The following is a 19,774-nucleotide window of genomic DNA, read 5'->3' on the forward strand; positions in this document are numbered from 1 at the left end:
AGGTGTGTGCCACGGGGCCCCGGGTGTGCAGGCATCGCTCTGGAGACAATCCACGGGGCTGCACACATCCTGTGGGGCTTTCAGTGCCTCAGGGAAGTCCTCGTGTGACTCCGGGACTGCTGTGATTTGGGGGCGTCCTTTTGGGCCTGGTTTTCTGTTGGTAGTGGGAAGGGAGCTGGTGTTGGATCCCACCGCAACGGTGGCAGCATCTGCGCCCCTGCGAGGTGGGTACTGCCCTGGCTGTGTTCATGGCCGTGAAATGGAGCTGTGGCAGCAGTCTTTGGCATTGCCATGTGGCTTGGGGATCGGCACTTGTGTCCGGCTCACTGTACCCCCCGGGCACTGTCCTGTGCCACCGTGATGGTGCTGCTGGGCACTGTAGAGCCCGTGGTCCACACCGGTGGGGCTGGGGGCTGCCAGCAGCATCCCCCGGGAGGGATGCTCTCGAGCTGGCATCCGCCGTGCTCCCGCTGGCCTGGCTCCAGCTTCCTCACTGCTCCTTGGGCTCGACGCTGTCCAGAGGCCGGAGCAGATGTTTGGCTCGGCTCCCCGAGAGCAGCGAAAGCGGCCGTCCTCCCCTGCTCCATGTGGGATTGGCCTGGCTTTCCGCTCCCTTCCCTCGAACGCCCCTCACATGGTGTTGGCCGGTCCGCCCTGACCCCATTGCCGCCGTCCCGGCGAGCCCGTGAAGTCATTCCTCAATGGGGACATCCCGTGGGGCATGGCCGTGGCCCCGCACGTGGCCTGGCGTGTGTGCGGGGGCCCCAGCCTGACCGGCTGGGGGGGCCAGGAAGTGGCGTTGGATAAATATTTGCTGTGCTGCACCGCGTGCCGGGCTCAGCGGGGTCCCTCCTTCCAGCTGGGGATGGGGAACGGGCCCAGAAAGAGGCCCCAGAACCCCGCTGGGCACCAGCACCATCGAAGCGCTGTGTTCCAGCTGGCTCCTTGTTTCGGTGTTTGGGTTGAGGTGCCCAGTGCTGACCCCCGGGCCCTGGGGCTGCCGGGGCTGCGCTGCTGTGGCAGCAGCCGCACGGGGCATGTTTTGGGAAGGAGATCCTGGGGTTGCAGGGCTTGTGGGGAGCAGGGCACTCAGGGGTCAGGGCACATGCAGGATTTGGGAAGGTCCTGGAGCTGGGCGTGGACACGGAGCAGAGCCAATCCCCAGGCTGGACCTCGCACACCCACACACCCCGGGAGAGCTGCTCGGGGGGATCTGCCCCCCAAACCCCGCTGCCTGTCCGCTTGCCGCCCGGGGAGCTCAAGAGCTGGCTTTGCCGCTTGCCACGTGCCACCCTGCTGCGAGCGAAGGGCCTGGCCGCTGCGGGCAGAGGTGTCCGAGGCCACCGGCTTGTCCAGGCAACGGGAAAAATAGGAATTTCGCAAGCGGGCTGAGTCATGCTGCTCCCCCACCCCGGTGCGGCCCTGGGACTCTCTGAGCACAAACGCGGCTGCTGCAGCCCACGGTGCCGCCACGGTGCCCCAAGCGAGGCGGCGTGTGTCACCACTCCCGGAGCAGCCGGGGATCCCCGCACCGGGACACGCTTCCTCTGGGCTTTCCACCACTCGGGGGGGGTCAGAGGGGTGACCCTGCGTTGTCCCCCTGCAGCAGGGCTGGCTGAGCTCGGCGGCCCTGCTGGCGTGGCAGGTGGGTGCGTAGTTGGGGTCTGCGGCTGATCTCGCTGCCTGACACCACCACGGCATCGGCCGCGCTGCCGCGGGGAGATCAGGCCCTGCTATTACCGCGGTCGGCAGCACAGAGCTGGAGCGGAGGCGCAGCCTGGCCACAGGTTCCCCCTCGTGGGGGCTGCGCACGCTCTGGGGACCCACAGGGGATGTCACCCACACCCCTTGGGGACCTGGGGGGCCGGGGAACCGGAGGCAGTGCTGCCTGGAGGACAGGGGCTGGAACAACTGCTGGGATGTGATGCTGATCCTCTTCTGCTGGGTGAGCTCAGGCGCGGCAGACCCCCTTCCCTGCCTCAGTTTCCCCATCTGTAAAGTCTCCACCACCCTCTGTTCCTCTGAGTGTGGCTTGGGTGAAGGGTGCCAGGTCCCGGTACCCAAAATGCAAATGGGAAGCACCTGGGGTCAGGGTAGCCTGTGGGCAGGGGCTGGTGGTATCTGGTGGGGGTACCTGGGGGCTTGGGGGGTCCTGGAGGCCACACAGGATTTAGAGGGGTGTGGGGAGAACTTAGAGGAATCTGGGGGCTCCTAAGTGAGTCTGTGGTGTTCTCGAGCAGTACTGGGGGGGTTTGAGGCTGTTAGAGGGTCATGGGGGGTGTGCAGGGGGGTGTGCAGGGGGTGTGGGGATCTAAGCGGATCTGTGAGGGGGTTGGGATTGTCGTGATGCCCTGAGGTGGTTCCTGAGGCAGATGTGAGGGGGGAAGCAGAGTCACCCCTGCCCGTGCCTGCGGGGAGTCCCCAACCCCCCCGATCGTGATTTATGAAGCTAATTGGTTTTTCTGCCCCATTAAGTGGAGGAGAAGGGGAGGGAGGAAAGAGCCCCGGTGTGCCCGTGCTTTCCTCGTAGGTCCTGCCAGAGCAGCGCGAGGCTGTGATGGGGGACACCGTGGCACATTCACAGGGCCCCCTCAGTGCAGTGACCCACAGATGTGGGGTGTAGAGACCCCCCAGTGCAAGCCTGTGTTTCCTCCCCTGCGGTGACGTCGGCAGAGCAGGAGGAAGGGGCTGGGGCAGAGCAAGAGGGACTCGCTTTAATCCAGGGCTGACCTCCGGCTGGGTGCCAGGGCTTTGGCAGCACCGGCCTGGCAGAGACACGAGGGCCAGGAGACCCGGCGGGCGTCAGCGGGTCTGTCTGGCATGCGGATGGGTGTCTGTGCTGGTGTGAGACGTGTGAAGCAGGGAGACTGAACCCTCCGGCTCCAACAGCAGCCGCTGCTGAGAAATGGGCTGGGTGGCTCCTCTGCGAAGGGCTCTGTGCCGGTGCTGGTGCTGGTGCCAGTGCTGGTGGGGCTGCTGTGGCCGACAGTGATTCTCTGCCATCATCTCGCACCAGGCTCCTGGCTCTGACAGGGTCAAAGCTGCTTTTCCTGGAGCCACCGTACTGGTCTGTGCTGGCCTGGCTGCCTCCGCCACCCTGGGCACCCAGAGTCTGGATTTGGGCCCAGCCAAAGCCAGAGCCGCTCCTGCGAGCGCTGCCTGAGCTGGCTGTGGTGGGGCCGAGGAGAAGGGCAGGGAGGGGACAGTATCTGGTGTTACACGTGGCCAGAGGGACCGCGGGGATGCGATGCTGGCTGGGCTGTGCTGCTGTACCCGTTGGCAAACACCGATGTGGCGCTGTCACCCTGCAACAGGGCTGGCTGCCTGCAGGGGTACCGTGCCATGCTGGGGTCACCACCGGCTGGAGGCTGTGAGCTCCGGGCCTTGGCCGAGAGCTGCTGCAGGGATGGCGACTGTGGGCAGGGTCTGATTGGGGAAACAGGGACAGCTGGGCATCCCTGGCCCGCCGTGCCACGCCGTGCCACGCCGTGCTGTGCCATGCCGTGCCGTGTGTACCGCAGCACCTCACCTCGCTGGCGCAAGCACCGCACAACCAAGTGATGGGGCTGCACTGTGAGGAGGGAGCCAAGAGGCGTTGCTGTTCCCTCTGAAGAAGGCGTGAGGAAGGAATTACTTATTTCCCAGCCCACAGGGACCGGGTCTGGTTTGCCAAGGCTGCAGTTAACCCTCTCTGCCCACTGTGGCTGGGCTGGCAGAGGTGTCCCCACTGTCACTGTCCCAGCGAGGACATTGCCCTGGAGTGCAGCTCCTGCTCTGATGCAAGAGAGAGAAAAAGACAGAAATTGGCTTTTTGGTGGATGAAGTGCAGAGCGGTGCAGGCGCTGGTGCCCTGGCAGGAGCTGGGGCTGTTGGGAGCAGCTGCCCTGGCACCCGGTGGGGCTGGGGGGTGCTGCCTTCAGGGAGTGGGGTGAGGGGGGTTTGGGGGCACTGGTGCTAGGCTGGGGGATGGCCTGGCTGGCACAGGTGCCACACTGTGGGCTGGACTGGGGGGCACTGGTGCTGCCTGTGGGGATGTGAGTCGGGGCTTGGGGGCTCTGAGGGCAGCTGAGGAGCCCTGGGCTGAGACTGGGGGGATGCTGGGCTGAGACTGGGGGGTACCAGAGACAGGGATGGGGGGTCATGAGCTGGACTGGGCGGCACTGGGACTGCTTGTGGGGACATGACCTTGGCGCTCTGGGCTGAGGGCGTCACTGGGAGCGGCGGGGCTGGGAGCCGGGACCCCGGGCCCATCCCGGCGGGGGTCTGGCTGGTGCTGGGGGGCAGCGGCGGGGGAGGCCGGGCCGGGCCTTGCGGGGCCGCTGCCGCTTTAAGGCGCGGGCAGCGCGGGGCGGTCCCGCCGCCGCCCCTCCCGCCGCGCCCGGCGGGGCCGCTGCCGCGGGCAGCACCATGCTGCGGGCGGGGGGGCCGCGCCGCGCCCCGCGCCTGGCCAGGTACCGTACGGAGCGGGCACCGGGACCGGCACCGAGCGGGCGGGGCGGGCGGGCGGCCGGAGCCCGGCCCCGGCAGACAAAGCCCCGCGCCCCGGGGCCGCACCGCGGGCGGTGCTTTGTCTCGGCCGCGCCGTGGGGGGGAAGGGGGGGACCCGGGCAGCGCGGCCCCGCCCGGCCCCGCAGCATCGGGGCTGCTCCCCCGGGAGCGGGACGAGCACCCCGGGCTCCGCCTCGCACCTGCAGCGCGGCCGGGCCGAGCCCCCGCGGGGCTGCCGGGGCTCCGGTACCCGCGGCCGGCGGAGCTGACCCCGGCGGGGCGGGGCGGGCACCGGGGGGCTCCGGAGCGGGTGCGGCTGGGCCGGGAGCGGAGCATCCCCCCGCAGCCCCTCGCACCGCGGCCATGGGTCGGGTCCGTCCGCTGCTCACCGCCGTTGCAGCCGCTTCCTCGGGTCGGGCTGCGCATCACCGGGGCCGTGTCGGGACCTTTCTGGCCGGTGGAGGGTCCCCGCACGTTCCGGTGCCGCGGCAGGACGGTCACGCTGCCGCAGCCCCCGCCTCTGTCCTTGAGCATCCTTTCCGTGGGAGCTGTCAGGGGCAGAGGAGTGCAGGGCTTGGGGGTGTCCCAGCACGTCGCTGCTGTCGGGGGGAGTTTGGTGCGGGGCCGGCTGGAGGGTGGTGGGGAATTGCTCTGTATAAGATGGAGGGTCTGGAGCACAAAGCAGGAATTGAGTTTTGCCCCCGGCAGGATGCTGCGGCATGGCTGCCCCTCGTTTGGGGTCTGCAGGGGCACTCAGGTGGCCTCAGCTGGTGGGGATCAGGGTGCCTGGGCTCGGCTGTGCACCAGGAGTCATCACAGCCAAGGTGCAGGAAGCTGAGCCTTTCTACAGCACATGCACGTGAGTTTTGGGGACCCCCCAGTGTGCCAGCCATGTGCTTCATAAGAGAGCTGGAGATACCCCACAGTGGGTCTGGCTCCCAGCCTCACCCCATGATTTCAGTGCTATTGGGATGTCACCTGTGACCCCCATGCTGCCCTTCCTTGGGGTGAGGCTGCTAAGAAGGATTGGGGGTCACCCCCATTCAGCCTGTTTCACTGGGGTCTGTACGCCTGGGGCAGCAGAGTTTCCAGAACAGGGCTGGGAGAGCGTTTAGGGTCCGTGCTGCCAGGGAACCAAGCTGGAGAGAGCCAGTGTGATGTGTGGTCACAGCTATGTGCCCACGGGACGCAGCTCCCCAAAGCTCTGCCTCACTCAAGTGCTACCTGCTGCGGGGTGATGCCTGTGTGGGAGATGAGCTTTGCTTTGTGCTCTGGGCAGGGGGATTTCTGTCCTGGTGAGAAGTCAGCCCCAGAGCAAGGGCTGCTGATGGGAGATGCTTGGAGCCGGGCAGCCCAGCAGCACATCCTGGGCATGTGGTCATAATTAAATCCCTTCCTGGGTGGCAGCGCCTGCGGGGCTCTGTTCCGAAGTTGCTGTGGGGATGAAGGGGACTGTGTCCATCCTGGCACTGTCGTGGCTTTGGCCAGTCCCAGGTATCAGGGCACACAGGGCTGACTGGAGGGAGCTGGAGCTGCCTGCGTTGCTCTGTCCTGGTGTTTGGGCATCCCTGAGGGGATGGTGCTGGCTGTTGCCTGTGCCCTGGCATCCTGGTTGGTGGAGGGTGGGTGTCCTTTCCAAAGCCAGGCCCACCCTGTCCTGTCCCCAGCTCAGCCAGGGTCGCAGTGCCACTTGGGTGACACTAAGCATCTTCACCAGCTGCTTGGGCTCTGGTGCACTGGACTCCTCCGGCACCTCTGTGGCCCCAGTGTTTGGGAATGGGCATCTCCGGCAGGGACCAGTGCTCACTGCAGCCCCCCAGCTCTGCTCCCCTCTCTAACGCCGCTGCTTGTCCCCCCCAGCTCCTTGCAGCCCCCTTGGAGGCTGCAGGGCCTCACTGACCTACTCAGCTGCTGACCGGAAAGGGGCTGTGCTCAATCTGCTGGAAGATGCTCCTGCCCGTCTGTGCCGGATCGCCGTGGGCACAGCCTGGTGCCGCAGAGCCGGCCGGGCCCGTGGGGTGCGCAGGCAGCTGCTGCCCCGGCACAGCCCTGACTGACGGTGCTGGAGATGTGCTTGTGCACGGTCCACTGAGCCCCCGGCATGGAGCAGCTGCCCTGGCACAGCTGTGGTGCCCATACCTGCTGTCTGTGCCCGCTGTGGGTGCTGGAGAGGGGGTAGTGGCGTGCGGTGGGGCCACCCAAGGAAGGATGGATGCTGCAGGACAGCTGGTTTGTTTGCTCCAGGCAGTCCCTGACCTTTCTGGCAAACCTCCCGACCCTCTCAACCAGGGGTGTCAGTGCCAACCATGGTGCTGCCAGCCCCGCCGGTGTGGGTGCTGGCCACCCTGCGCTGCACAGGTGCCCTTTGTCCCTAAAGAAACTCGTGTAGGGGCCTCAATGCGAAGATGTGGGGTCACTGGAACTTGTGTGTCGGCAGGATGCTGAGCCTGTGCCAGGCTGGGCTGCAGCCAGCCGTGGCTGCCGAGTGCCAGCTCCCTGCTGCGGGGCTGAGGTTTGCACCCCAGCAGGACCCGGCGCGGGGAAGCTCCAGGGTAGAGCTGGTGCTGAGCAGGGGGCTCTGACAGCAGCTCTGCCCTTGCAGTTGGGATGAGAGCAGCTCCATCAGCAGCGGCCTCAGCGATGCCTCTGACAACCTCAGCTCGGAGGAGTTCAACGCCAGCTCCTCGCTCAACTCCTTGCCCTCCACCCCCACCGCCTCGCGCAGGAACTCGGCCATAGCGGTAGGTGCCTGTGGTGCCCAGACTCTTCCTGGCACCAGTACCGGCTCGATGCCACAGCCTCTGCGAGAGGGAGGGGATGGAGGGTGCTGGTGTGCGGAAGCCGAGGCATGGCAAAGGGTGTTTGGTGCATCTCTCTCCTGACTGGCTGGTGCTCCCTGGGGATGGGTTTGGGGTGGGTGCCAGGGGCACCCCTGACTCTGCTCCGCTAGCAGCTGCGCACGGACTCGGAGAAGCGCTCGCTGGTGGAGAGCGGGCTGAGCTGGTACGGCGAGGGCGAGGACAAGGTGCCCAAGAAGCTGGACTACGAGAGCAGCAGCCTCAAGATGGAGCACGGCTCCAAGTGGCGGCGGGAGCCCTCGGAGGGCGGCGAGGAGGGTTCCAAGGGCGGTGAGCTGAAGAAGCCCGTCAGCCTGGGCACCCCAGGCTCACTCAAGAAGGGCAAGACCCCTCCGGTGGCCGTGACCTCCCCCATCACCCACACGGCCCAGAGCACCCTCAAAGTGGCAGGTGAGACCCGCTTGGGGCAGGGTCCAGCTTCTCTGGTGGGGAGAGGGGTGGGTGGCATCTTTCTGGGCCTTCCCTGAGCACACTGCCCATGGGATGCCTTGTGACCGCGCTCAGACCCTGCAGCTGGAGGGGGTGGCAGAGCTGTGTGTCCCCACAGGCAGGGTGTGGGTCTGGCCCCACACTAAGCCGTGTTTGCCCAGGGTCGTGCCTGCCCCATGGCCTCGTAGCAATGTGTGGGGCTGCGAGCTGGCTGGGTGTCCCGGGGGCCTGGCCGTGGCTCTGCCCCAACACCTGGGATGGTGGCACGTCCTTTCATGTCCATCACATCCCCATGTCTTTGATATCAGTGTCTGACCTGAGCTGGTTCACAGCCAAATATCCCCAAAGGCTCCCAGGATGCTAACCCATCCTTCCCTGCCCAGCAGCCAAGCCCGAGACCAAAGGCACGGACAAGAGCAAGCTGTCTGTGAAGAGCACCGGCCTGCAGCGCTCCTCCTCCGATGCCGGCCGGGACCGCATGGCCGACGCCAAGAAACCGCCCTCGGGCCTCGCGCGCCCCTCAGCCTCCAGCTCCTTTGGCTACAAGAAACCGGCTCCCACCACCGGCACGGCCACCGTCATGCAGACTGGGGGCTCGGCCACGCTCGGCAAGATCCAGAAGAGCTCCGGCATCCCTGTCAAGCCAGTCAGCGGGAGGAAAACAAGCCTGGATGTCTCCAATGCAGCTGAGCCTGGCTTCCTGGCTCCGGGGGCTCGTTCCAACATTCAGTACCGCAGCCTGCCCCGGCCGGCCAAGTCCAGCTCCATGAGTGTCACCGGCGGCCGCGGCGCGAACCGGCCGGTCAGCAGCAGCATCGATCCCAGCCTGCTGAGCACCAAGCAGGGCGGCATCTCAGTGTCGCGGCTCAAGGAGCCGTCCAAGATCGGCGCTGGCCGCGGCACACCAGCCCCCGTGAACCAGACGGACCGTGAGAAGGAGAAGGCCAAGGCCAAGGCGGTGGCGCTTGACTCTGAGTGTGGGACGCTGAAGAGCGTCAGCTCGCCTGAGAGCACCCCAAAAGCCCAGGCCAACCTCCCACCGGCCGCCAAGGTGGCTGAGCTGCCCCCCACACCTCTCAGGTAAGATCCTTCCTCCTCCAAGGGCAGTGGGTGCCCAGCACGGCTGTGCCCAGCACCCAAGTCTCACCTGCTTCCTCATCCATTTTCCCTCCTCCAGAGCGGCTGCCAAGACCTACGTGAAGCCTCCCTCGCTGGCCAACTTGGACAAAGTCAACTCCAACAGCCTGGACTTGCCGTCCTCCAGCGAGCTGCACCCCCCGCACACTGCCAAGCTGCAGGACCTGCACCCAGCCGGGGGGCACCTGGCGCCCTGCTTCAGCCCCAGCCCTGCCCCCATCCTCAACATCAACTCCGCCAGCTTCTCCCAGGGCCTGGAGCTCATGGGGGGCTTCAGCGTCCCCAAGGAAGGCAGGATGTACCCCAAGCTCTCTGGCCTGCACCGCAGCATGGAGTCCCTGCAGATGCCCATGAGCCTGCCCAGTGCCTTTTCAGGGGGCAGCACCACCACCCCCGCCCCTGCCGCCGTGGCCCCTGCCAGCACGGAGGAGGAGGAGGAGAAGGAGGCAGGAGAGCTGGGCTGGAGTGGGAGCCCCCGGCTCGCACATCTGGACAGGTACAGCTGGAGGGAGGGCATGGGGCTGCCGCGCATCTCTGCAGGCTCAGATCCCTCCCTGCTGTCCGGCCATGACCTTGGCCGCCTTCGGGGGCTTGTCCTGCTACATTTTTGGGGAAAAGCCCCCTGTCCCCATGGCTGAGCCCCTGCGGCACCTTCTCTCCTCTGTGCGGGGTTGTGACTGACCTTTCCTTCCCTTCCAGTGCCAACCGTGACAGGAACACACTGCCCAAGAAAGGGCTGAGGTAAAGGAGCCCGAATCACTTTTGGACAGTGCTGGGGAGGCAGTGGAGGGTGTGGAGCTTTTGGGGGAGTGCAGTGGCTGGGAGCCAGGATGGCGCTGGGCCACCTCACCTCACCGCTCTCTGCTCTGCCCGCCAGGTACCAGCTCCACTCCCAGGAGGAGGCCAAGGAGCGGCGCCACTCGCACGCCGTGGGCAGCGGGCTCCCCGAGGCCGAGGACCAGCAGGACCTGCCCTCACCCCCTGCCCTCCCCATGGCGCTGGTCGGGAAGGGGCCACTCACCAGCATCGGTCAGTGCCCTCCACCGCAGGCTCTCCCGCTCATGGCCAGCACTGTCCCTCCTGCCCCTGTCACCTGTGTCCCTGTGTGACGTGCTGGTGCTGCTTCTGACCTCAACACTCCCAGCAGCCCCAGTGCCTGGTGCCTTTGAGGCCAGGGATGTCCATCACCTCCACTTTGGGGCATCTCATCGCCCTCGGGGCTCTGCCCCCAGCTCCCTGCTCCCCTGGGGGTGCCTGGCAGGGCAGGGTAAGACCTGACTGCTCTTGCCAGGACCTGTGTGTTCTGGAGGGTTTGGGGGGTCCAGGCAGATGGGTTGAGGCTGCTGGAGAGGGGCTGCAGGTGATGAGGTGCTCCCCTCCTGCACCTGCAGGTACATGGGCTCTGTCATGGTGATGCCCACTTTTCCCGGGGCAATGAATATGTTTCTCGGCCTTTTGGTTACCTTGGTGCTGGTGTCCAGGTCTTGCCAGCGTAAATCTGCATTTCACTTTCCCCCAGTGCCCCCTGCTTTGGGACCACGGTCCCAGCTCCCCCTCTGCGTCCCAGCTCCCCCTCTGCGTCCCAGCTCCCCCTCTGCGTCCCAGCTCCCCCTCTGCGTCCCAGCTCTTGTGGATCGCTCCCAGCCCCGCTTCCCCATCCCAACCCAGTCCCCGGCATGACTCTGACCCTGCCTTTCCTTGCAGTGAGCCCCACTGCCGCCGCAGCCCCCCGGATCACCCGCTCCAACAGCATCCCCACCCACGACTCCACCTTCGAGCTGTACAGCACATCCCAGCTGGGCAGCACCCTCTCCCTGGCCGACAAGTCCAAGGGCATGATCCGCTCAGGTTCCTTCCGCGACCCTGTGGATGACGGTGAGAGTGCTGCGCTGCTGCCCAGGCGGAGGGGGCTGCTGCGGGGGGACGATGGGGCTCCCCACACACTGTCCCTCCTGGTGCCATGGGTTGGTTTGGTGCATCCCGTCCTCAGCATCAGAGCAGGGGATGGCAGCCCCAAGACCCCTCTGTGCTGGGTCACAGCCAACCCTGACCCCCGTGGGTGCTTGGTGTCCCTGGGTTGGTCCCGGGGTGTTGTGGCACTGGGGAGGGGGGAGTCCCAAGCAGCCAAGGAGGGTGACAGAGCCCCCAGGCTCAGCCAGAGAGGAGGGAGCAGGTGGAGGGAGCTCCACATGCCTGGAGGGGTCACCAGCCACATGCCAAGACACAAGCAGTGCTGAGCAGCCACTCTCCCACCCTCTGCCTCTCCTGGCCCCTGCGGAGCCTCCCGTGCCCTGGGAGCTCCGTCCCTGTCCCCTGCTGTGTCCTGCACCTGCAGCCCCAGGGGTGGCACAGACTGGAGCACCCTGACACGCCGGGTTTTGTTCTGTTGCAGTTCACGGATCAGTGCTGTCCTTGGCTTCCAGCGCGTCCTCCACCTACTCCTCCGTAAGAGCCGCCGCCGCGCCGCACCGCTTGCTGCATGGCTGGGGGGGCCGGGGTGGGCGCGGGGGGCTCTGTGCATGCCTCTGCCTCGTGCTGAGCCTGTCCTGCCTTGCTGCCCTCCTGACTACCTGCTCTGTCTGTCTGTCTCTCTCTGCTCTTGCACTGCCAGGCTGAGGAGAAGATGCAGTCCGAGGTGAGCCCGCGCCCTCTGCTCGTCACCTGTGCCTGCCACCACGGCGAGAGCGAGTGCCCAGCCCTTCTCACGCCCTCTGCTCTCTCCCCACAGCAAATCCGCAAGCTGCGCCGCGAGCTGGAGTCCTCGCAGGAGAAGGTGGCCACCCTGACGTCCCAGCTGTCTGCTAACGTGAGTCCCCACGGGAGCCGCTGCAGGACACGCTGCTCCGTGTCCCTGCTGTGCATGGGGCTGGTGCCGCCTGTGCCCACAAGAGCCTGGGTTTCCTCTCTCCAGCTTCCTGCATCTCACACCCAGCCGTGGGTGCTCACCTGGCTGTGAGTGCTTGCCCAGGTGTAGGTGCTCATCCATTTTTCTCCACCTCTCCCAGGCCAACCTGGTGGCAGCTTTTGAGCAGAGCCTGGTGAGCATGACATCCCGCCTGCGGCACCTGGCTGAGACCGCTGAGGAGAAGGTGGGTGCCGTGGGGGCACTGGGGTCACTGGCCGTGTGGGAGGGTGTTGTGGGGCTGGGGGATGCTGGATGGGGTGAACCTGGCACTGCCTGCCCCAGGGGTGCTCTCGGGGCGGGCCCTGTGCCATCGGGACACACTCTACGGCTTCCGCTCTGCTCCCCCAGGACACGGAGCTGCTGGACCTGCGAGAGACCATTGACTTCCTGAAGAAGAAGAATTCAGAGGCCCAAGCTGTGATCCAGGGTGCCCTGAATGGCACAGACGTCACCCCCAAAGGTACCGCATGGTGCTGCAGCCCCCACCATGGGGGTGCAGCCCTCCCTGAACTACTTGCCCAAACCCAGCCAGACCACTACTGCCTGGGGCCCCAAGGCTCACCTCACGCACGTGGGGTGCTCACAGGGGAGGGGCAGGGTCCCCCGGACAGCAGCTATTCCCCCCTGGGACACCTGAACCAGAGTCAGACAGCCAGAGCTGTCACTGCAGGAGGTCTCAGTGTAGATGCCTGGGAGTGACGGGATGGTTGTCCTCCCTGGGATGCCTCCTCACCCAGCCCTTTGCCAACAGCCCAGTTTTGGCTGCTGTTCCCGTGACGGCTGTTTCAGCCCCAAAACCTCAATGTGAGGGCCGGGAGGTGGCCTGGGACAGGAGCAGAACCACGTGTGCTCTGGGCATCTCCCCGGGGTTTGGGTTTACTGTCCCAAATGGCAGGACCCATGTGGTGTCTGAGCCCCAAGTCATCTAACGAGGTGGCTCTGAGAGCTCGGAAGGTGTTTGGGTGGGAGAAAGGAAGGGTTGCAGGGAGAAGAGTGGGTGGTTCTGGCCTTGGGGCAGACACAGTTTGCTGATATCTCCTTTCCCGGTCTCTCCCGCTTCCCTTGCTGCCCCCAGAGCTGCGCATCAAGCGGCAGAACTCCTCCGACAGCATCTCCAGCCTCAACAGCATCACCAGCCACTCCAGCATCGGCAGCAGCAAGGACGCCGACGCCAAGAAGAAGAAGAAGAAAAGCTGGGTGGGTTGGCTGGGGCGCTGGCAGGAGGAGCGGGGCCTGGGGAGTGCTGGCAGGGTCTGGCGAGGGTCGGCCCCACGAGCCAACTGCTCTCGGTCTGCCTTGGTGTTGTGGTGTTGGTCCCCTCTGTCCTCTGGGGCCAGCACTGGCGAGGAGCGTGTAGCCACCATGGATTTGTGTCTTGATGTCCGGGACTTCTCCAGCCCCTCTGGGTGTTTCCCAGCCCTGGTCCTGCATGCCTGCTCCCTCGTTTTTCCCCACATCTCCCTGCTGCCCACGCAGGCTCTGGCAGCATGGGGGGCTGGACACCTTGGCCAGGCAGCCCCTTCCCTGTGCCGGGCAGCTCTGAGCTGGACGCGCGATTAAGTTTTGCTTTGTTTTGTTTCTCTCCCCCTATGCTGACCTCAACCCTTTTTTTCCAGGTGTATGAGGTAAGTCCTGTGCTGTTCCCTCCATGCCATGCCTGGCCAGGGCCCTCGCTCCATTTTGTGGGATGGTGCTCATAACTCCCCATCCCATCTATCCCACTGGCACTAACCCCAGCACAGGCCATCCTGGGCCCCAGCGGGGCTGCACACACCTTGGATGCTTCCTTGGATGTTAAAGCCAAAATACACGCCTGTGCAGAGGGGCCAAACTGCCCCAGGTGGCCCTGAGGCAACAGGAAGGGCTCGGATGGGGACCTGTCCCAGGGATGGGGACAGTCCACTTCTTGCCCAGGGACGGCAGGTGCTCTCCTGACTCCCTGCAGCCAGATCTTTTGTGACAGGGACATCTCAACAGCCCTGCTGGTGGCACTGGGGTGTCCTGCTGCCAGTCAGCATCGCCAGGGCTGGCCTGACATGGCCCCAAGTGGCTCTGTCCCTGTTGGGACCCGTGTGTGTCCCAGTGCTCCTCTGCTCTCCCACCAGCAGCAAAGCCTGACACCCACCTGCTTTTTTATGCTGAAATGCGATGGTTTAGCTTTTGGGGACACCCCAGACCAGCAGCCTGGCTTCTGGGGGAGCTGGGCTGGATCCTGCCCTTGCTGCATCTCCTCTTCCTCCCGCCTCCCCTGGGAGCAGGTCCTGTCCCTCCCTGGGACGTGGGGTGAACCCGGGGTGCCTGTCCTGCTGCTCTCCCATGGGCTGGTGCTGCGTGAGCAGGACCTGGGCCCGGTTTGGCCCCTGCAGTGTCCATCCATCCCCTGGCACGCTGCTCACCCCCCGCTTGCGGTGCTGTGTGCATGCTGCATGCCCAAAGGGACCTCGGGGACATTGCTGTGCTTCGGGGGGACCCCAGGGATATCGCTGTGCTTCAGGGGAACCCCGCAGGGCAGAGAGGGGTGTGGGGCTGAGGTTGTCCCCTTGCGCCAGGACCCCGGCTCTGGGGTGGCTGGGTGGAGGGGTGTCGCCAAAACGCCCCAGCTGTGCTGGCTGTAGGGGGGTGGATGTGAGGATAGAGTCAGCCCTTCCCGATGGACCAGGGGGCTGGTGCAGTGCCCAGACACCCCGATGTGGGTGCTGGGGGGCAGCAGGACTAGGGGGAGCCTGACCAGGACATGTGTCCTGCTCTATGGGGCTGTTTGGTGCCGTCCGGGCTGGGGTGTTGCACAAAGGGCCCTGCACCCCATCAGCTGTGCTGGCAGAGTGGGGCCAGGCCAGTGCATCCCCCAGGCACAATCCTGACTTGGTGATGGATGTGGTGTTACTGGTCCCAGCTCAGACTGGGACCCCCAGAGCAGGACCAGGTCAGGTCTCTGTGCAGTTGCGCTGTTGGGCTGTCCCTGAAGAACATTTCTGTCTCCCGTAGCTCCGCAGCTCCTTCAACAAGGCCTTCAGCATCAAGAAGGGCCCCAAATCAGCCTCGTCCTACTCAGATATTGAGGAGATCGCCACGCCAGACTCGTCGGCCCCCTCCTCCCCCAAGCTGCAGCATGGCTCCACAGAGACCGCCTCGCCCTCTATCAAATCCTCCACCTCCTCCTCCGTGGGCATCGACACAACCGAGTACGTGGGGCCAGGGCGGGTGGCACGGGGTGGGGAGGGCTGGACATGGGGGCTGAAGCTCCTGCCATGAACACATGCAAGACTTGGTCCTTTCCCTTGGCGCAGGCTCTTCCAGGCCCACAGCGAGGGCGAGCCAGAGAAGAAGGAGGTGTCGGAGCTCCGGTCAGAGCTGTGGGAGAAGGAGATGAAGCTGACGGACATCCGCCTGGAGGCCCTCAACTCGGCCCACCAGCTGGAGCAGCTGCGGGAGACCATGCACAACATGCAGGTGAGGACCTCGGCCAGGAGCCGGGCTGGCTCAGGGGACCTGGTGACCACAGTCCCTGTGTCCCTGGAGCCAGGATGCTGCTGGTGTCCAGCTCCTCACCCTGTGCTGTAACTGGTTCTCCCCCAGCTGGAAGTGGATCTGCTGAAGGCTGAGAACGACCGGCTCAAAGTGGCTCCGGGGCCCTCAGCAGTGCCGGGCTCTGTTCCCGGCCACGTCACGAGCACGTCGGCCTCTTCTTCACCACGGCGCTCACTGGGGCTTGCCCTTGGCCATGGCTTCAGCCCCAGCCTGGGGGACACAGGTAGGGGTGACGGAGCTGCTGGTGGATGGGAAGGGCTGGGGCAGGTGTGTGTTGGGGTGACATACAGCCAAGACCCCTGGGAGGTGGCAGCCGGTAGGAACACGGTGCTGCTGCTTGCCTGGAGGCAGCTGTGCCAGGGATCTGTCCTGCTCCCAGTGCCACCATCTGTCACAGCAGCGTTTGGTGCAGGCTGGGTACGGCCAGGCCCGGTGCTCGGCTCTCTCTGCCGGCTCAGCCTCACTGCTCTGTCCCCAGACGTGTCCCCCATGGACGCTGTCAGCGCTGGCACCCAGAAGGACGAGCTGACGCTGCGGATTGTGGTGCGCATGCCACCCCAGCACATCATCAAGGGGGTAAGTGCGGGAACCTGACCTGTCCCCATGCCATGGCCCTGGGCGAGGGGCAGGGAACACTTGTCCAGGGCTGATACACTGCTCCAGCCGCACACCTCTGCCTTGGCTCTCAGGACCTCAAGCAGCAGGAGTTTTTCCTGGGCTGGACCAAGGTTAGCGGGAAGGTGGACTGGAAGATGCTGGATGAGGCTGTCTGCCAGGTCTTCAAGGTAGGAACATGAGGACGCTGCTTTTGAGAACCATCCATGGCTCCACCATGCCTGATGCTCCTTGGCCCAGGTTCTTACCAGGGTTTCCCAGAGCTGCTGAGCACCCCTTGCTCCCTGCCAGCCCTTGGGGACACTGACAGCCCTGTCCTTGTCCTTGCAGGATTACATCACCAAGATGGATCCTGCTTCCACGCTGGGGCTCAGCACCGAGTCCGTCTACGGCTACAGCATCAGCCACATCAAGCGGATCCTGGACACGGAGCCGCCGGAGCTGCCGCTGTGCCGCCGGGGCCTGACCAGCATAGTCGTCACACTGAAAGGTCAGTGTGATGGAGGCTCCATTGCTGTCCCTTTTTCCCTCTGTCTCACGATGTCACGGGGCATGAGTGGGACCCTCAGCCCTCCCCTGCTGCAGGCTTGAAGGAGAAGTGTGTGGACAGCCTGGTGTTTGAGACGCTCATCCCCAAGCCCATGATGCAGCACTACATCAGCCTTCTGCTGAAGCACCGGCGGCTCATCCTCTCTGGACCCAGCGGCACGGGCAAGACCTACCTGACCAACCGCCTGGCCGAGTACCTGGTGGAGCGCTCGGGTCGGGATGTCACGGAGGGCATCGTCAGCACCTTCAACATGCACCAGCAGTCCTGCAAGGTGATGACGTGCAGCAGCCGGGAGTGTCCTCTTGGCAGCTGTGCCATGGCCCCACGTGTGTCAAGTCCTGCACTTGGGTCACAACAACCCCATGAATGCTGCAGGCTTGGGGAAGAGTGGCTGGAAAGTGCCTGGTGGAAAAGGACCTGGGGGTGTTGGTGACAGCGGCTGAATGTGAGCCAGCATGTGCCCAGGTGGCCAAGAGGCCACCAGCATCCTGGCCGGTACCAGCACTGGTGTGGCCAGCAGGCCCAGGGCAGTGACCGTCCTGTGCTGGGCACTGGGGAGGCCAAACCTCCAATCCTGGGGGCAGTTTTGGGCCCCTCATGCCAAGAAAGGCCTTGAGGTGCTGGAGCGAGTTGAGAGAAGGGAACGGGGCTGGGGAAGGGGCTGGAGCACAAGTGTGATGGGAGCGGCTGAGGGAGCTGGGGGTTCAGCTGGAGAACAGGAGCTGAGGGGAGACCTTCTGATCTCTGACCTGCCTGAAAGGAGCTTGGAGCCAGGGCGGGTCGGGCTCTGCTCCCCAGGAACAAGCGCCAGGACCAGAGGAAACGGCCTCAAGTTGCGCCAGGGGAGGTTGAGGTTGGATCTGGGGAACAATTTCTTCCCCAAAGGGCTGTGGGGCATTGGAACAGGCTGCCCAGGGCAGTGCTGGAGTCACCATCCCTGGAGGGGTTGAACAGACGGAGATGAGGTTCTCAGGGACTTGGGATGGTGGTGAACTTGGCAGTGTTGGGTTAACAGTTGGACTTGATGCTCTTAAAGGTCTTTTCCAACCAAAACGATTCTATGATTCTGTTCTGTGTGACACCTGGCCTGTTTGTTGCAGGACCTGCAGCTGTACCTCTCCAACCTGGCCAACCAGATCGACCGGGAGACGGGCACAGCGGACGTGCCGCTGGTGATCCTGCTGGATGACCTCAGCGAGGCGGGCTCCATCAGCGAGCTGGTCAATGGCGCGCTCACCTGCAAGTACCACAAATGGTGAGAGCCCCAGGCACCCTCCTCCAGCGCGGGGCCCTGGGCACACACATGCTCCCCGCTGCTTTGCAAGATCCCCGGGCTGGTGGAGACGAGGCCGCACGGCTGTGCATGTTTGCTGTGCTCAGATCAGCTCTGCTGCGGGTGGGGTGATGCAGGGTGCCTTTTCTCATGGATCCTGTCTCTCACTGTCATTCACTCAGCCCCTACATCATTGGGACCACCAACCAGCCTGTGAAAATGACCCCAAACCACGGCCTCCATCTCAGCTTCAGGTGGGAATCATAGAATCATAGAATGGTTTGGGTTGAAAGGACCTTCCCAGCTCCCCCAGTGCCACCCCTGCCATGAGCAGGGACATCTGCACCAGCTCAGGTTGCTCAGAGCCCCGTCCAGCCTGGCCTGGGATGTCTCCAGGGATGGGATATCCACCACCTCTCTGGGCAATCATTCATCACTGGGGACCTTCCCCTTGGAGTTTCAGGGAAGAGAGACCGTTGTTCCTACCCCGGGAAGTCCTGAGAACACATCCTGTGCTTGGGGAGGTTGATGAGGACCAAGCCCCAGACCTGTCCCTGCTGTCCCAGAATGACCTGATGCCCCAAATGGGACACATGCATTTTGGGGATGCTGGGAGGTCCCCGAGGGTGCTGGGGTCAGCTTGTGCGGAGCCCTGGCCCTGAACTGAACACCGAGTGTCCCCCCAGGATGCTGACCTTCTCCAATAACGTGGAGCCGGCCAACGGCTTCCTGGTGCGCTACCTGCGGCGGAAGCTGCTGGAGTCGGACACGGATGTCAATGCCAACAAGGAGGAGCTGCTGCGCGTGCTGGACTGGGTGCCCAAGCTCTGGTACCATTTGCACACCTTCCTGGAGAAACACAGCACCTCCGACTTCCTCATCGGTACGGCCTGGCCGCACATCTCCCTCCTCTGCCTCGCGCTGGGACTGGGCCATACCCCCCGCAAAGGAGTGTGGGGAGCCGATGCGCTGTCCCGTGTCCCCCAGTCCCACACAACCAGAAGCTGGTGGGTGACACACACGAGTGTTGCTCTTCCCTGGGTGACAATAGCTGCCATGCCCCATGGGAGCTGTCACTGGTGCCAGCAGGGTGACCTGTCTTACCGGCACCACTCCCTGCGCGCAGAGGAGCCATGTTTTCCCAGGCAGGTCTCCCTGTGCCTCACTGTGCTTTTGGCATGGGGGTTGAACGTGGCAGCCCTGTTCCTTGCCCAAGAACCTGCTTTCTGCCCACATGTGTCAGGCAGATGCTGCCTGGATGCTGCTCTCAGGAGGTGGCCGAGCCCAGGGCACCCCGTGCAGCCAGGCTTGGTCCTGTGCTGCCACAGGGCCAGTGACTGTTGCAGAGGGGCCCAGCTCCCATTTTCGCTCTCTGCCTTCCCCCCATAGGTCCCTGCTTCTTCCTCTCCTGTCCCATTGGAATTGAGGATTTCCGAACCTGGTTCATCGATCTGTGGAACAACTCCATCATCCCCTACCTGCAGGAGGGGGCAAAAGATGGGCTCAAGGTACCCAGAGCTGCCTGGCACGTGGGGGCACAAGCCAGTAGTGCTTGGGGACATGCTCGTGCAGCAGTCTAATGGGAGGGGGAGAGGGGAGACACTGGGATTTTGGGCACAGGTGGCATCTCTGCCAGTCCCTGCCCTGACCTGTGACTGCAGTGGGACACAACACTGTCCTGGGGCACTCGGGGGGCCCTGTCACCGGTTGTGGCACGTGCTGAAGAGGTGGCTGCTGCTTGCTCCCTGCCTGCAGGTCCACGGGCAGAAGGCAGCCTGGGAGGACCCTGTGGAGTGGGTGCGGGACACCCTGCCCTGGCCGTCAGCGCAGCAGGACCAGTCCAAGCTGTACCACCTGCCTCCACCCACCATTGGGCCCCACAGCACCGTGTCCCCCCCGGAGGAGCGCACCGTCAAAGACACGACGCCCAGTTCCCTGGACGCGGACCCTCTGGTACAGCCCCGCTCTGCCGGGCACCGGGAGGCGGGCGG

At 64.7% G+C, this 19,774-nt stretch overlaps 1 protein-coding gene across 2 annotated transcripts in view; it reads left to right on the top strand.

Annotated features, from left to right (window-relative positions):
* Nucleotides 1-19,774, top strand: part of NAV1 (neuron navigator 1) — a 76,642-nt gene that overhangs the window by 52,599 nt on the left and 4,269 nt on the right. Inside the window, exons 7-30 of one of the 2 annotated variants that reach the window (XM_065649482.1) lie at nt 7,091-7,229; nt 7,442-7,736; nt 8,159-8,855; nt 8,953-9,408; nt 9,612-9,653; nt 9,790-9,941; nt 10,617-10,787; nt 11,305-11,357; nt 11,641-11,718; nt 11,918-12,001; nt 12,166-12,277; nt 12,893-13,014; nt 14,803-14,999; nt 15,105-15,267; nt 15,394-15,568; nt 15,824-15,921; nt 16,035-16,130; nt 16,291-16,450; nt 16,546-16,781; nt 17,611-17,765; nt 17,966-18,037; nt 18,470-18,666; nt 19,173-19,291; nt 19,539-19,736. In XM_065649482.1, the coding sequence (XP_065505554.1) occupies nt 7,091-7,229; nt 7,442-7,736; nt 8,159-8,855; nt 8,953-9,408; nt 9,612-9,653; nt 9,790-9,941; nt 10,617-10,787; nt 11,305-11,357; nt 11,641-11,718; nt 11,918-12,001; nt 12,166-12,277; nt 12,893-13,014; nt 14,803-14,999; nt 15,105-15,267; nt 15,394-15,568; nt 15,824-15,921; nt 16,035-16,130; nt 16,291-16,450; nt 16,546-16,781; nt 17,611-17,765; nt 17,966-18,037; nt 18,470-18,666; nt 19,173-19,291; nt 19,539-19,736 (4,267 nt within the window). The remainder of the gene's footprint in view (nt 1-7,090; nt 7,230-7,441; nt 7,737-8,158; nt 8,856-8,952; nt 9,409-9,611; nt 9,654-9,789; nt 9,942-10,616; nt 10,788-11,304; nt 11,358-11,640; nt 11,719-11,917; nt 12,002-12,165; nt 12,278-12,892; nt 13,015-14,802; nt 15,000-15,104; nt 15,268-15,393; nt 15,569-15,823; nt 15,922-16,034; nt 16,131-16,290; nt 16,451-16,545; nt 16,782-17,610; nt 17,766-17,965; nt 18,038-18,469; nt 18,667-19,172; nt 19,292-19,538; nt 19,737-19,774) is intronic. The other variant, XM_065649484.1, reaches the window with a different exon arrangement.

Source organism: Caloenas nicobarica, chromosome 21 (assembly GCF_036013445.1).
Source record: "Caloenas nicobarica isolate bCalNic1 chromosome 21, bCalNic1.hap1, whole genome shotgun sequence".
NCBI lineage: Eukaryota > Metazoa > Chordata > Aves > Columbiformes > Columbidae > Caloenas > Caloenas nicobarica.